Genomic DNA, 15,623 nt, shown 5'->3' with positions numbered 1-15,623 from the left:
TAGTATTGCGTTTTGAACATTTGGGCATGTCTGCGCCACATAGCTATTGTTAGCTGCTAGTTCCAAAGTTGAAGAGGACGTTTTACAACCGAGCAACGATTCTTTTGGACAAAGGACAACTTGCCCAAGATTCTGATGGAAGCTCGTCCAAAAGTAAGAGCTATTTATGATGTTATTCCGTATTTATGTGGAAAATTGTAAAAGGATTTGTCCGCCATTATTGCGGCACTGGTCTGGCTGTAACGCACACTGTATGTCTAGTAACGTTAATTTAAAAAATCTAACACAGCGGTTGCATTAATAACTAATGCATCTTTCAATTGCTGTCCAACCTGTATTTTTTAGTCAAGTTTACGATTATTTATCGATTAGATTAGGTGCCTCTCCAAGATGGCGCCGGCCAGAATGCATGAAATGCTGCTACTGATCACATTGTATAACTACGATTTGTGCTGCTAAATATGCACATTTTCGAACAAAACCTATATGCATTGTGTAATATGATGTTACAGGACTGTCATCTGATGAAGTTTATCAAGGTTAGTCCAATTATATATCTTTTGCTGGATTGTTACGATCGCTAACATTTGCTGCTGGTAAATGCGGTTGTGTTTCTGGCTATTGTGGTAAGCTAATATAATGCTATATTGTGTTTTCGCTGTAAAACACTTAAAAAATCTGACATATTGGCTGGATTCACAAGATGTTGGGCTTTCATTTGCTGTATGCTGTGTATTTTTCAGAAATGATTTATGATGAGTAATTAGGTATTTGACGTTGGTCTCTGTAATTATTCTGGCTGCATCGACGCTATTTCAGATTGCAGCTGCAATGTAGAACTGTGATTTATACCTGAAATATGCACATTTTTCTAACAAAACATATGCTATACAATAAATATGTTATCAGACTGTCATTTGATGAAGTTGTTTCTTGGTTAGTGGCTATTTATATCTTTATTTGGTCGAATTTGTGATAGCTACTGATGGAGTAAAAAACTGGTGGAGTAAAAAAAGTGGTGTCTTTTGCTAACGTGGTTAGCTAATAGATTTACATATTGTGTCTTCCCTGTAAAACATTTTAAAAATCAGAAATTATGGCTGGATTCACAAGATGTGTATCTTTCATCTGGTGTCTTGGACTTGTGATTTAATGATATTTAGATGCTAGTATTTACTTGTGACGCTATGCTAGGCTATGCTAGTCAGCTTTTTTACTGATGGGGGTGCTCCCGGATCCGGGTTTGGGAGGAATTAGAGGTTAACTTGGGTCAAACGTTTTGGGTAGCCTTCTACAGCCTTCCCACAATAAGTTGGGTGAATTGTGGCCCATTCCTCCTAACAGAGCTGGTGTAACTGAGTCAGGTTTGTAGGCCTCCTTGCTCGCACACGCTTTTTCAGTTCTGCCCACAAATGTTCTATAGGTTAGGGCTTTGTGATGGCCACTCCAATACCTTGACTTTGTTGTCCTGAAGCTATCTGCCACAAGTATGCTTGGGGTCATTGTCCATTTGGAAGACCCATTTGCGACCAAGGGTTAAATTCCTGACTGATGTTGCTTCAATATATCCACATATTTTCTGTACCTCATGATACCATCTATTTTGTGAAGTGCATCAGTCCCTCCTGCAGCAAAGCACCCCCACAACATAATGCTGCCACCCCGAGTGCTTCACGGTTGGGATGGTGTTCTTCGGCTTGCAAGCTTCCCCCTTTTTCCTACAAACATAACGATGGTCATTATGGCCAAACAGTTCTACTTTTGTTTCATCAGACCAGAGGACATTTCTCCAAAAAGTACGATCTTTGTACCCATGTGCAGTTGCAAACAGTAGTCTGGCTTTTTTATGGCAGTGGCTTCTTCCTTGCTGAGCGGCCTATCAGGTTATATCGATATATTACTCGTTTTACTGTGGATATAGATACTTTTGTACCTGTTTCCTCCAGCATCTTCAAAAAGGTCCTTTGCTGTTGTTCTGGGATTGATTTGCACTTTTCGCACCAAAGTACGTACATCTCTAGGAGAGAGAACGCGTCTCCCTCTTTAGCGGTTTAACTGCTGTGTGGTCCCATGGTGTTTATACTTGCGTACAATTGTTTGTACAGGTGAATGTGGTACCTTCAGGTGTTTGGAAATTGCTCCCAAGGATGATCCAGACTTGTGAAGGTCTACACTTTTGAGGTCTTTGCTGATATCTTTTGATTTTCCCATGATGTCAAGCCAAGAGGCACTGAGTTTGAAGGTTGGCCTTGAAATACATCCACAGGTACACCTCCAATTGACTAAAATTAGGTTGATTAGCCTATCAGAAGCTTCTAAAGCCATGACATCATTTTCTGGAATTTTCCAAGCTATTTAAAGGCACAGTCAACTTAGTGTATTTAAACTTCTGACCCACTGGAATTGTTATAGTGAATTATAAGTGAAATAATCTGTCTGTAAACAATTGTTGGAAAAATGACTTGTGTCATGCACAAAGTAGATGTCCTAACCGACTTGCCAAAACTATAGTTTGTAAATAACAATACATTTGGTGTGGTTGAAAAACAAGTTTTAATTACTCCAACCTAAGTGTATGTAAACTTCCGACTTCCAACTGTATATGGGTTCCTCTGTCCATGGCAGAGAATGTAAAATTGCAACACAGAGACAAAACTGGGGACCATAGCTAGGTAACGCAGCCTGCACTCTTAGAAAAAACGGTTCCAAAAGGTTTCTTCGGCTGTCCCCTTTGGGTAATAAAAAATATATATATATTTCACCTTTATTTAACTAGGCAAGTCAGTTAAAGAACAAATTCTTATTTATAATGATGGCCTGCCGGGGAATAGTGGGTTAACTGCCTTGTTCAGGGGCAGAACGACAGATTTTTACCTCCTCAGCTCCGGGATTCGATCCAGCAACCTTTCAGTTGTTACTTGCCCAACACTCTAACCACTAAGCTACTTGCCGCCCCAAAATATTGTCGACGAGGATGGGAGCTGAACCCACGCGTGCAGAAAACAATGGATTAGCAGTCCATTGAGAACCCTTTTTGGATACAGGTAAAACCCTTTTGGTTCCAAGTAGAACCGTTTTGGGTTCCATGTAGGACCTATTCCACAGAGAGTTCTACATGGATCTTAACTTCTCTAGGATAGGGGGCAGCATTTTCACTTTTGGATAAATAGCGTGCCCAATTTCAACTTCCTTCTACTCATCCCCAGAATATAAGATATGCATATCATTAGTAGATTTGGATAGAAAACACTCTGAAGTTTCTAAAACTGTTTGAATCATGTCTGTGAGCATCACAGAACGTATGTAGCAGGCAAAACCCCGAGGACTAACCATTCAGATTGTATTTTTTTTGAGGTCCCCGTCTGTTCAATGTGATTTCATTGGGATACTAGATTTCTAATCAACCTGTTTGCAGTTCCTACCGCTTCCACTGGATGTCACCAGTCTTTGGAAATAGGTTGAGGTTATTCCTTTGTGCAATGAAGAAGAACGGCCAGAGAGTTGCGCAAGACTAGAAAAGTATCGTTAGTTTGTTGTCATCCTGTATTGAAAACAGATAGACCCGTCTTCAATTTGATCGATTATTAACGTTTACAAATACCTTAAGTTGTATTACAAAAGTAGTTTGAAATGTTTTGGCAAAGTTTAGAGGTAATTTTTGAGATATTTTCTAGTGACGTTGCGCAAATTGGAAGCTGTTTTCTGGATCAAACGCGCCAAATAAATGGACATTTTGGACATATATGGACGGAATTAATCCAATAAAAGGACCATTTGTGATGGTTATGGGACATATTGGAGTGCCAACAAAAGATTCGTCAAAGGTAAGGCATGATTTATATTTTCTTTATACGTTTTGTGTTGCGCCTGCAGGGTTGAAATATGCTACACTCACTTTGTTTACTGTTGTGCTATCATCAGATAATAGCATCTTATGCTTTCGCCGAAAAGCCTTTTTGAAATCTGACATGTTGGCTAGATTCACAACGAGTGTAGCTTTAATTTGGTATCTTATATGTGTGATTTAATGAAAGTTTGATTTTATATAATTTTTTTGAATTTGGCGCTCTACATTTTCCCTGGCTATTGGCCACATATCCCGGAGAGGTTAAAATGGTTCTAGATGGAACCCAAAAAGTTTTTACCTGGAACCAACACAGGTTCTTCAAAGGGTTATCCTATGGGGACAGCCAAAGAACCCTTTTAGGTTCTAGATAGCACTTTTTAATGTACTGTTATATCCACATGAGACTCACTGCTGGCTGACAGTTGCCATGGTAACCATTCACTACTAACTCGGCCTTAGTGCCTAGTACACAATACAATTAGGCATGTGGTAGAGTGGTGTAGGAAGAGAGGCAAGGACTTGAGCATGTCATCTGTTAGACAACAACAAAGGTACCAAACATTCCATTCCAACCCCATCATGGCAATCTGTTTTGTGACATATTTTTGTCCCTGAAACGCCAACAGTGCCTAATTGTCATCAGATCGACAATCAAAATATTTATATTTACACCTCACAGGAACAATATCTGAGGGTATCTGGTATTGAATGGTTGAATGTGAAATCCTGGGTGGAGATTTAGCCACAGGGCAGAGCTAGAGAAATTCATAAGAAATGCACACAGATGATATTGAGTGCAATAAATACCTTCGTTGTCCTTGAGGGTGAAGTTGGGGTTGACCGGGATTCCATTCGGCAACGAGAAGGAGAATCGCTGCCCGTTTGCAAAGTCATCCTTATCCACTGCAGTCATAGTCTGAATCACCTGTCGTGAATCAGGAGAGAACAAAAAGAGGAGCATATATCAATAGCGAACTAATAATGAATCATGACCTTTCTTCATATGAGTGCAACATGTGTAAACCAAAAAGTATGTATATTTCATCATCTGCTGCTCATTAGCTATACAGTATGTTCATGCATAGCTAACAAAGGAACATCAAAAGTTCAGCGCTCAATACTCAACAATGATGATAACCACAAAACATTTGCAGTAAAATTATCATTTTTATCGTCTGAGATTCCCATAGATTGGAAAGCTGCCGCGGTCATCCCCCTCTGCAAAGGGAGGGACATTCTAGACCCAAACTGCTACAGATCTATATCTATCCTATCCTGCCTTTCTAAGGTCTTCGAAAGCCAAGTTAACAAACAGATTACCGACCATTCAGAATCCCACCGTACCTTCTCCAGTATGCAATCTGGTTTCCGAGCTGATCATGGGTGCATCTCAGCCACGCTAAAGGTCCTAAACGATATCATAACCGCAATCTATAAGAGACATTACTGTGCAGCCGTATTCATCGACCTGGCCAAGACTTTTGACTCTGTCAATTACCACATTCTTATTGGCAGACTCAACTGCCTTGGATTCTCAAATGATTGCCTCGCCTGGTCCACCAACTACTTCTCTGATAGAGTTCAGTATGTCAAATCGGAGGGCCTGTTGTCCGGACCTCGGGCAGTCTCTATGCAGGTATCACAGGGTTAAATTCTCGGGCCGACTTCTCTATATACATCAATGATGTCGCTCTTGCTGCTGGTGATTCTCTGATCTGGCCCTTCTATGGACACTGTGTTAACTAACCTCCAGATGAGCTTCAATGCCATACAACTCTCCTTCCGTGGCCTCCAACCCCTCTTAAATGCAAGTAAAACCAAATGCATGCTCTTCAACCGATCGCTGCCCGCACGTCCAGCATCACTACTCTGGACGGTTCTGACTTAGAATATGTGGACAACTACAAATACCTAGGTGTCTGGTTAGACACCTTCCAAGCTCACATTAAACATCTCCAATCCAAAATTAAATCTAGAATCGGCTTCCTGTTTCGCAACAAAGCATCCTTCACTCATATTGCCAAACATACCCTCGTAAAACCGACCATCCTACTGATCCTCGACTTCGCAATGTCATTTACAAAATAGCCTCCAACTTTCTACTCAACAAATTGGATGCAGTCTATCACAGTGCCATCTGTTTTGTCTCCAAAGCCCCATATACTACCCACCACTGCGACGTGTATGCTCTCGTTGGCTGGCCCTCGCTTCATACTCGTCGCCAAACCCTTTGGCTCCAGGTCATCTACAAGTCTCTGCTAGGTAAAGCCCCGCCTTATCTCAGTTTACTGGTCACCATAGCAGCACCAACCCGTAGCATGCGCTCCAGCAGGTATATCTTACTGGTCACCCCTAAAGCCAATTCTTCCTTTGGCCGCCTCTCCTTCCAGTTCTCTGCTGCCAATGAGTGGAACGAACTGCAAACATCTCTAAAGCTGGAGACTCTTACCTCCCTCACTAGCTTCAAGCACCAGCTGTCAGAGCAGCTCACATATTACTGCACCTGTACATAGCTCATCTGTAAATAGCCCATCCAATCTAACTCATCCCCATACTGTATATATTTATTTATCTTGCTCCTTTGCACCCCAGTATCTCTACTTGCACATTCAACCATTCCAGTGTTTAATTGCTATATTGTAATTACTTTGCCACCATGGCCTATTTATTGCCTTACCTCTCTTATCCTACCTCATTTGCACATGCTGTATATAGATTTTTCTACTGTATTATTGATTGTACGTTTGTTTATTCCATGTGTAACTCTGTGTTGTTGTATGTGTCGAACTGCTTTGCTTTATCTTGGCCAGGGCGCAGTTGCAAATGAGAACTTGTTCTCAACTAGCCTACCTGGTTAAATATAGGTGAAATAAATAAATAAAATCCACAGTTTCTTTTAGTTATTCTGATCACATCCAATATACACAAATCTGACCTATGCGTGATGCATCATCGACTTCACAAATACCCTGACTGTGTCTGAAATGGCACCTGATGCACTATATAGTGCACTTCTTTTGACCATTGTCAATAGGGCTCTGGTCAAAAGAAGTGCACTATATAAAAAACTAAAATATAGGGTGACATTTCAGACGCAGTTCGTCACATCAACCATTTCTCTCCGGCAACCATTTGTATATTTTCTCATTTATTTCTTTCTGTGATGGAAGCCGTATTGTTGAGGGCCTATAAATTCTAGAACGTGCTGCTACAGCCTCCCAGCCAATGTGAGTTAGCATCAAAGGCCTGACGGGGTGCTCTTATAGGCGACCCTTCTGCCACTGGTGTCAGATTGTTACCCTTAATTGATAAGAGGCTGACCCTGCCACTGTGGGTAACGTTTTGAGGTGCCCAAAATATTTGAGGTGCCCAAAACTGCTCCCGCTTTGACTGCCAACCTATTAGCTTAACTGCCGACATGTAAGGCATTCAGAAATCTACATTGGACTAAAAGTGCTTGTCAATTGTATTTTTGTAGTCTGCTGCTCCCTAAAAATGGACCACTTATAAAACTGTGTGTACCGTAAACTATCCCTATCCACCTTGACAAAGCTTTGCCAATTTTGCAGTTTATTTTCCCTAAAATCTCTTCTTTAGATCAGAATCGACAAGTTATCAACAGATTTAATAGCTTCTGTTTTATATACAGCGTTCCTTTTTCTACAGTGGCTTGCGAAAGTATTCAACCACCTTGGCATTTTTCCTATTTTGGTGTTGGGTTTGTGCCAGACATAGCGTTTTCCTTGATGGCCAAAAAGCTAAATGTTTGTCTCATCTGACCAGAGTACCTTCTTCCATATGTTTGGGGAGTCTCCCACATGCCTTTTGGCGAACACAAAACTTGTTTGCTTATTTATTTCTTCAAGCAATGGCTTTCATCTGGCCACTCTTCCGTAAAGCCCAGCACTGTGGAGTGTATGTCTTAAAGTGGTCCTATGGACAGATACTCCAATCTCCGCTGTGGAGCTTTGCAGCTCCTTCAGGGTTATCTTTGGTCTCTATGTTGCCTCTTTGATTAATGCGCCCTTGCCTGGTCTGTGAGTTTTGGTGGGCGGCCAGCTCTTGGCAGGTTTGTTGTGGCACCATATTCTTTCCATTTTTTAAAAATGGGATGTTCAAAGTGTCTGATATTTTTTTATAACCCAACCCTGATCTGTACTTCTCCACAACTTTGTCCCTGACCTGTTTGGTCATCATGGTGCCGCTTGCTTGGTGGTTCCCCTTGCTTAGTGGTGTTGCAGACTCTGGGGCCTTTCAGAACAGGTGTATATATACTGAGATCATGTGACACTTAGATTGCACACAGGTGGACTTTGTTTAACAAATGATGTGACTTCTGAAGGTAATTGGTTGCACCAGATCTTATTTAGGGGCTTCATAGCAAAGGGGGTGATACATATGCACGCACCACTTTATTCTTTATTTTTTTTATAATAATTTTTTGAAAAAAGTAATTATTTTCATTTCACTTCACCAATTTGGACTATTTTGTGTATATCCATTACATGAAATCCAAATAAAAATCAACTTAAGTTACAGGTTGTAATGCAACAAAATAGGAAAAACGCCAAGGGGGATGAAAACTTGCAAGGCACTGTAAGTAGCACTTTCAATCAAACTCTCTAACAAAAGTAATTATCCCCGCCCCTCCCTAAAAACCAAAAGATGTAGTTATCTTATTTCATTCAAGTTTCTGTAGGAATGGTGACACTATCAAACCAATTTTTAAAGAAGTATTAGCTACATGGCTTTATGGCAAACCACCATCTCCACCGGTCCACCCCTGCTTGCACCTCCTCCCTGGAAGTGATTGTCCAAAATATCAGCAGTATTCTTCATTTAAATGAATAAGAATCTACAAAGAGCAAATTGGAATGAGCTATGAGTCATTTTGAATAAGCAATCATTAACCCTCTCCCTCTTTCTCACTCACTCTCACTCTGCTTGCTCCCCCTCTCTCTTTCACTCCCCTCTCCTTGCCACTCCTATCTCTCTTTCTCTCTGTCTGTCTGCCTTGTTTTCTTTCTCTCTCTTCTTCCACCCAATCTGTCTTTCCCATTCTCTCTCTCTCTCTCTCTCTCTCTCTCTCTCTCTCTCTCTCTCTCTCTCTCTCTCTCTCTCTCTCTCTCTCTCTCTCTCTCTCTCTCTCTCTCTCTCTCTCTCTCTCTCCCCCCCTCCATCTCGTTCTCTCTCTCTCTCTCTCTCTCTCTCTCTCTCTCTCTCTCTCTCTCTCTCTCTCTCTCTCTCTCTCTCTCTCTCTCTCTCTCTCTCTTTGTCTCTTATCCAAACTGCTGGGGGAAACACGAAGGTACACTGCATAATGCATGTGGTCAGGACAAGGGAGTTGACGAGAGATAATCCATAGCTCTCAGCACCTTCTGTCTCATGTGTTTATGCGTGTGAGTGTGCATGTCTGCATTTTGTGTGTGTGTGTATGTGTGTGCGCTACAGTTGATGCTCACCTGTCCTGGCCTTGAGCTCTCACACACAATGACCTCCTTGTCCTTGTTAATTTCAGGAGGGTTGTCGTTCACATCCAACACCTGCACAGTGACGGGGACGTGGCTGAGGAGGCTAGGGTTGTCTAGAACAAAATACACACACACACACAAATTAATAACATTAATAAAGTGTCACTCATACTCTTTATGAAACATTTTATGAATACGGGTCCTGAATTAACAATAACACAAACTGATAAAGTGGTGTCCAAGGGATCTGTTTTGCAAACCACAGACATATTTTGTATTTTTAAAATTGACTTGGTGGTAGACAACTTGACAAGATGATCTAGGAGTAGGAGGAGACTATGTTTACGGTCACGAAGCAAAACGTTTTCTTAATTTACTGTTTAAAGAACAACACTAATAACAACAGATTTGTTATTTTAGTTACTTTAGCTTGTTGTGGGTGATGGATCATTTGGTCCCCATGCTTGCATAGGCGATTATTCAGCACATCAGACTAAGGGCCCAGTCTACCAAACCATGTGTGACTGCCTGTTCATGTGTAAAGGTACCACTCGCTCTGGCAGACAAATAACACTTCTGATGAAAATGTTGCTAATGAATTCAAGGAACAATACATCCATTTACACAAATACATATTATGTATATTAAGTGCTCAATTTACTAAAATCTTACAATCTGGAGATTAAGCTGTATAGGTGTTATGAAGATTAATGTAACTACATTTTGGTTACTTCCCAAATGTCACTGTAATACCTACAGTACCAGTCAAAAGTTTGGACAAACCTACTCATTCAAGGGTTTTTACTATTTTCAACATCATAAAATAATAGTGAAGACATCAAAACTATGAAATAACACATATGGAATCATGTAGTAATCAATATATTTTAGATTTTAGATTCTTCAAAGTAGCCACCCTTTGCCTTGATGACGGTGGGAACCACACATGCGGAGATCATCCATTCACCTACTCTGGGTCTCACAAAGACACGGCGGTTGGAACCAAAAATCTCAAATTTGGACTCATCAGACGAAAGGATAGATTTCCACCGGTCTAATGTCAATAACTCGTGTTTCTTGGCACAAGCAAGTCTCTTCTTATTATTGGTGTCCTTATACTCTGCAGCAGAGGTAACTCTGGGTCTTTCTTTCCTGTGACGGTCCTCATGAGAGCCAGTTTCATCATAGCGCTTGATGGTTTTTGCGATTGGTACTGTACATATTGTACTACTGTTGACCCGCACAACAGAGGGAATAGGGTGCCACTTCTTTTGGGACGCAGACTTTGAATAAATCAGACATATTATTTTAATATGTCTGAATTATTCTTTCTGAAATTGTAAGTACATTGTCAAGCAACTAGTTACTGACAAAAAAACATAATTTACCATGATTTCTGTGTTAATATGGAGGAAGGAAAAATAATATACTAGCGGTGTGCGGCTAAGCTGAAAATGTTTACTCAGTAGTAACACTACATTTGGCACAGAGGTAGATATGTATACGCTTAAAAGTTATAGATACAGTATGGAGCCACCCAAGATTGGGACCCTGGGGGGCATGGCAGCCATTATAATAAAATTACTTACAAATTTAAATACATATTTAGCTCTACAGTGCTTTGCAAAAGTATTCACCCCCCTTGGCGTTTTTCCTATTTTGTTTCATTACAACCTGTAATTTAAATGGATTTCTATTTGGATTTCATGTAATGGACATACACAAAATAGTCCATTGTTCAAGTGGACATTTTTTTTAAACAGAATATTAGTGTGTGCTTAAGTGTTCACCCTCTTTGCTATGAAGCCCCTAAATAAGATCTGGTGCAACCAATTACCTTCATAAGTCACATAATTAGTTATATGAAGTCCACATGTGTGCAATCTAAGTGTCAAATGATCTGTCACATGATCTCAGTGTATATATATATATATACACCTGTTCTGAAAGGCCCCAGATTCTGCAACACCACTAAGCAAGGCGCACCACCAAGCAAGCAGCATCATGAATACTAAGGAACTTTCCAAACAGGTCACGGACAAAGTTGTGGAGAAGTACAGATCAGGATTGGACTATAAAAAAATATCTGAAACTTCGAACACCCCAAAAAGCACCATTAAATACATTATTAAAAAATGGAAAGAATATGGCACCACAACAAACCTGCCAAGAGAGGGCCGCCCACCAAGACTCACAGACCAGGCAAGGAGGGCATTAATCGGAGAGGCAACAAAGAGATCAAAGATAACCCTGAAGGAGCTGCAAAGCTCCACAGGAGAGATTGGATTATCTGTCCATAGGACCACTTTAAGCCATACACTCCACAGAGCTGGGCTTAACGGAAGTGTGGCCAGATAAAAGCCATTGCTTTAAAAAAAAGCAAACACGTTTGGTGTTCGCTTAAAGGCATGTGGGAGACTCCCCAAACATATGGAAGAAGGTACTCTGGTCAGAAGAGACTAAAATTGAGATTTTTGGCCATCAAGGAAAACGCCATATCTGGCGCAAACCCAACACCTCTCATCACCCCAAGAACACCATCCCTACAGCAAAGCATGGTGGTGGCAGCATCATACCTTGGGGATGTTTTTCCATCGGCAGGGACTGGGATACTGGTCAGAATGGAATGGATGGCGCTAAATACAGGGAAATTCTTGAGGGAAACCTGTTTCAGTCTTCCAGAAATTTCAGACTGGGACGGAGGTTCACCTTCCAGCAGGATTATGACCATAAGCATACTGCTAAAGCAACACTCGAGTGGTTTAAGGGGAAACATTTAAATGTCTTGGAATGGCCTAGTCAAAGCCCAGACCTCAATCCAATTGAGAATCTGTGGTATGACTTAAAGTTTGCTGTACACCAGCGGAACCCATCCAACTTGAAGGAGCTGGAGCAGTTTTGCCTTGAAGAATGGGCAAAAATCCCAGTGGCTAGATGTGCCAAGCTTATAGAGAGATACCCAAAGAGACGTGTAGCTTTAATTGCTGCAAAAAGTCTCTACAAAGTCTCTACAAAGTATTGACTTTGGGGGGTAAATAGTTATGCACACTCAAGTTTCCATTTTTTTTTTCTTATTTCTTGTTTGTTTCACAATAATATTTTTCATCTTCAAAGTGGTAGGCATGTTGTGTAAATCAAATGATACAAACCCCCAAAAAATCTATTTTATTTCCAGGTTGTAAGGCAACAAAATAGGAAAAATGCCAAGTGGGGTGAATACTTTCGCAAGCCACTGTATAACCAAGTTGAGAGTCTCATATTTCAGATGCAATTGGAACTGAGCTGACAGCCCATAGCATTCAAAAGTTAGATCTAAATGATGGCACCAGCGCCTATATCGCCCATAGGCCATCTTAGGTCGTACTGGTATGTCAGATCAACTCAATCGCCAATTTCTCAGTCTCTGAGAAACAAATAATTTGAATAAATAACAGAAATGTTTTCATAACAAGTGGGTATGTTTGACATTGATAACAATTTCTGTTAAACATATGAAAATATACAAAAACTTTGTTGTATTAGAAATGTAGGAATATTGTTTTGCTAATTTCGGGAAATTTAAACCAGACAAAGCAATCACAGGTGTTGATTGGGAGAGCTAGTGAAGACAACAACGGGTAAGACAACAACAGCTAATCATCTAAGACAACAAGAACAGGTAAAATGGCAATGAATGGGCAGAGAGGGTCAGGTACCTACACGCCTGAGTTCGAGGCTGGGGCCGACAGATAAACAAAATAAACAAAAATGGAGTACCGTGATTAATGAACAGTCCAGCAGGCATCAGCTATGTATCCAGGTGATCATAGGGTCCAGTGAACAGCAATAGATGAAACAGGGAAGCCGTTAAATAGTCGTTACTACGCTAGCATGCAGGAGACACAGCGTTCCTAAAGTTAGCAAGCCTGGGCTAGCAGAAGCGTCTTCACCGACATCCGACAAAGGCCGGTTGAGGGCACATCGGACGGAATTATGTCGGCATACCAGTCGTGATGGATCGGCGGGGCTCCGTGTCTACATAGGGTCCAGGCCAATTGACAAAAGAGGTATTGTAGCTGGAGTAATTTTGTTTGCAAGCAGGGAGATGTGCCTGGCTCGGGGCTAACTGGTGCTATAATCAGGACAAGGACGTTAGCCACTATAGCCACTCGGTAGCAGCTAGCTAGCTGCGATGATCCGATGCAAAGGTCCAGAGCTTATGGCAGGAATCCGGCGATGTAGGCTTCTAGTCGTGTTAGTGAAGAGTCCGGGAGGCATCAGCTGTGTAGCCGAGTGATCATAGGGTCCACTGAGCAGGGCGGGAGATGGGCCTGGCTCAAGGCTAGCTTCGGGGCTGGGCCACTCGGTAGCATCTAGCTAACTGGAATTATCTGGAGTAATGGTCCAGAGCTTATGGCAGAAATCTGGTGATGTAGTGGAGAAAAGCAGTCTGGTATGCTCAGGGTTGATATCGCGCTGTGCAGACTGGTGGGTATTATCCAGGCTAGCTATAAGGTCTAAAAATAGCAGATCCGTATCACATTGGGTGAGGCGTGTTGCCGGAAGGTATATCTAATTTAAAAATGGAAAAAGAGATTGAAAAATATTGAAATATATACAAAACAAGACAAAAAAAATACAAACTTTACATGGGACAGCAACAAAACACGTCTGCACTGCTATGCCATACTGGATTCAACTAGGGGGTGCAGTGCGGGGGCACAGGTTAGTTGAGGTAAAATGTACATGTAGCTAGAGTTATTAAAGTGACTATAAATAGATGACAACAACAAAGAGTAGCAGCGGCGTAATAGAGGGGGAGGGGAAGAGGGCGTGGGGCAATGCAAATAGTCTGGGTAGCCATTTGATAAGATGTTCGGGAGTTTTATGGCTTGGGGGTAGAAGCTGTTTAGAAGCCTCTTGGACTAGACTTGGAGCTCCGGTACCGCTTGCCGTGCGATAGCAAGGAGATCAGTCTATGACTAGGGTAGCTGTAGTCTTTCACAATTTTAGGGCCTTCCTCTGACACCGCCTGGTATAGAGGTCCTGGATGTCAGGAAGCTTAGCACCAGTGATGTACTGGGCCGTTCACATTACCCTCTGTAGTGTCTTGAGGTCGGAGGCCGAGCAGTTGCCATACCAGGCAATGATCCAACCAGTCAGGATGCTCTTGATGGTGCAGCTGTAGAACCTTTCGATGAGGATCTGAGGACCAATGCCAAATCTTTTCGTTTCCTGAGGGGGAATAGGTTTTGTCGTGCCCTCTTCACGATTGTCTTGGTGTGCTTGGAACATGTTAGTTTGTTGGTGAACCTCTCAACCTGCTCCACTGCAACCTCATCAATGAGAATGGGGGCGTGCTAGGTCCTCTTTTTCCTGTAGTCCGTTGATGAATACGGCTGCACAGTAATGTCTCTTATCGATGGCGGTTATTGTATCGTTTAGGACCGTGAGCGTGGCTGAAGTGCACCCATGACCAGCTCTGAAACCAGATTGCATAGCGGAGAAGGTACGGTGGGATTTGAAATGGCTGGTGATCTGTTTATTAAATTGGCTTTCGAAGACCTTAGAAAGGCAGGGTAGGATAGATATAGGTCTGTAGCAGTTTGGGTCTAGAGTGTCTCCCCCTTTGAAGAGGGGGATGATCGTGGCAGCTTTCAAATCTTTGGGAATCTCAGACGATACAAAAGAGAGGTTGAACAGGCTAGTATTAGGGGTTGCAACAATGTTGGCAGATAATTTTAGAAAGAGAGGGTCCAGATTGTTTAGCCTGGCTGATTTTTCAGGGTTCAGATTTTGCATCTCTTTCAGAACATCAGCTATCTGGATTTTTGGTAAAGGAGAAATGGGGAGGCTTGGGCGAGTTGCTGTGGGGGGTGTATGGCAGTTGACAAGGGGTAGGGGTAGCCAGGTGGAAAGCATGGCCAGCCATAGAAAAATGCTTATTGAAATTCTCAATTATAGTGGATTCATCGGTGGTGACAATGTTTCCTAGCCTCAGTGCAGTGGGCAGCTGGGAGGAGGTACTCTTATTCTCATGCATGTTTCAGTGTTATTTGCCTCGAAGCGAGCATAGAATAACTTTAGCTCGTCTGTTAGGCTCGTGTCACTGGGCAGCTCTCGGCAGTGCTTCCCTTTGTAGTCTGTAATGGTTTGCAAGCCCTGCCACATCTGACAAGTGTCAGAGCCGGTGTGGTACGATTCGATCTTAGTCCTGTATTGACACGTTGCCTGTTTGATGGTTCGTTGGAGAGCATAGTGGGATTTCTTATAAGCTTCTGGGTTAGAGTCCCGCTCCTTGAAAGCGGCAGCTCTAGCCTTTAGCT

General features: G+C 41.9%; 1 protein-coding gene across 3 annotated transcripts in view; it reads right to left on the bottom strand.

Moving 5' to 3' along the window:
- LOC139532053 (cadherin-18-like) overlaps positions 1 to 15,623 on the bottom strand; it is a 382,969-nt gene that overhangs the window by 25,618 nt on the left and 341,728 nt on the right. For all 3 annotated transcript variants that reach the window (XM_071329163.1, XM_071329165.1, XM_071329164.1), the window contains 2 exons: positions 9,310 to 9,431; positions 4,655 to 4,772 (listed from right to left, as the gene is read on the bottom strand). In XM_071329163.1, coding sequence (XP_071185264.1) covers positions 4,655 to 4,772; positions 9,310 to 9,431 — 240 coding nt within the window. The remainder of the gene's footprint in view (positions 1 to 4,654; positions 4,773 to 9,309; positions 9,432 to 15,623) is intronic.

The sequence above is a fragment of the Salvelinus alpinus genome, chromosome 10 (assembly GCF_045679555.1).
Source record: "Salvelinus alpinus chromosome 10, SLU_Salpinus.1, whole genome shotgun sequence".
Taxonomy (NCBI): domain Eukaryota; kingdom Metazoa; phylum Chordata; class Actinopteri; order Salmoniformes; family Salmonidae; genus Salvelinus; species Salvelinus alpinus.
The sequence above is the reverse complement of the archived record's forward strand: the minus strand, read 5'-3'. Positions and strand labels throughout refer to the sequence as shown.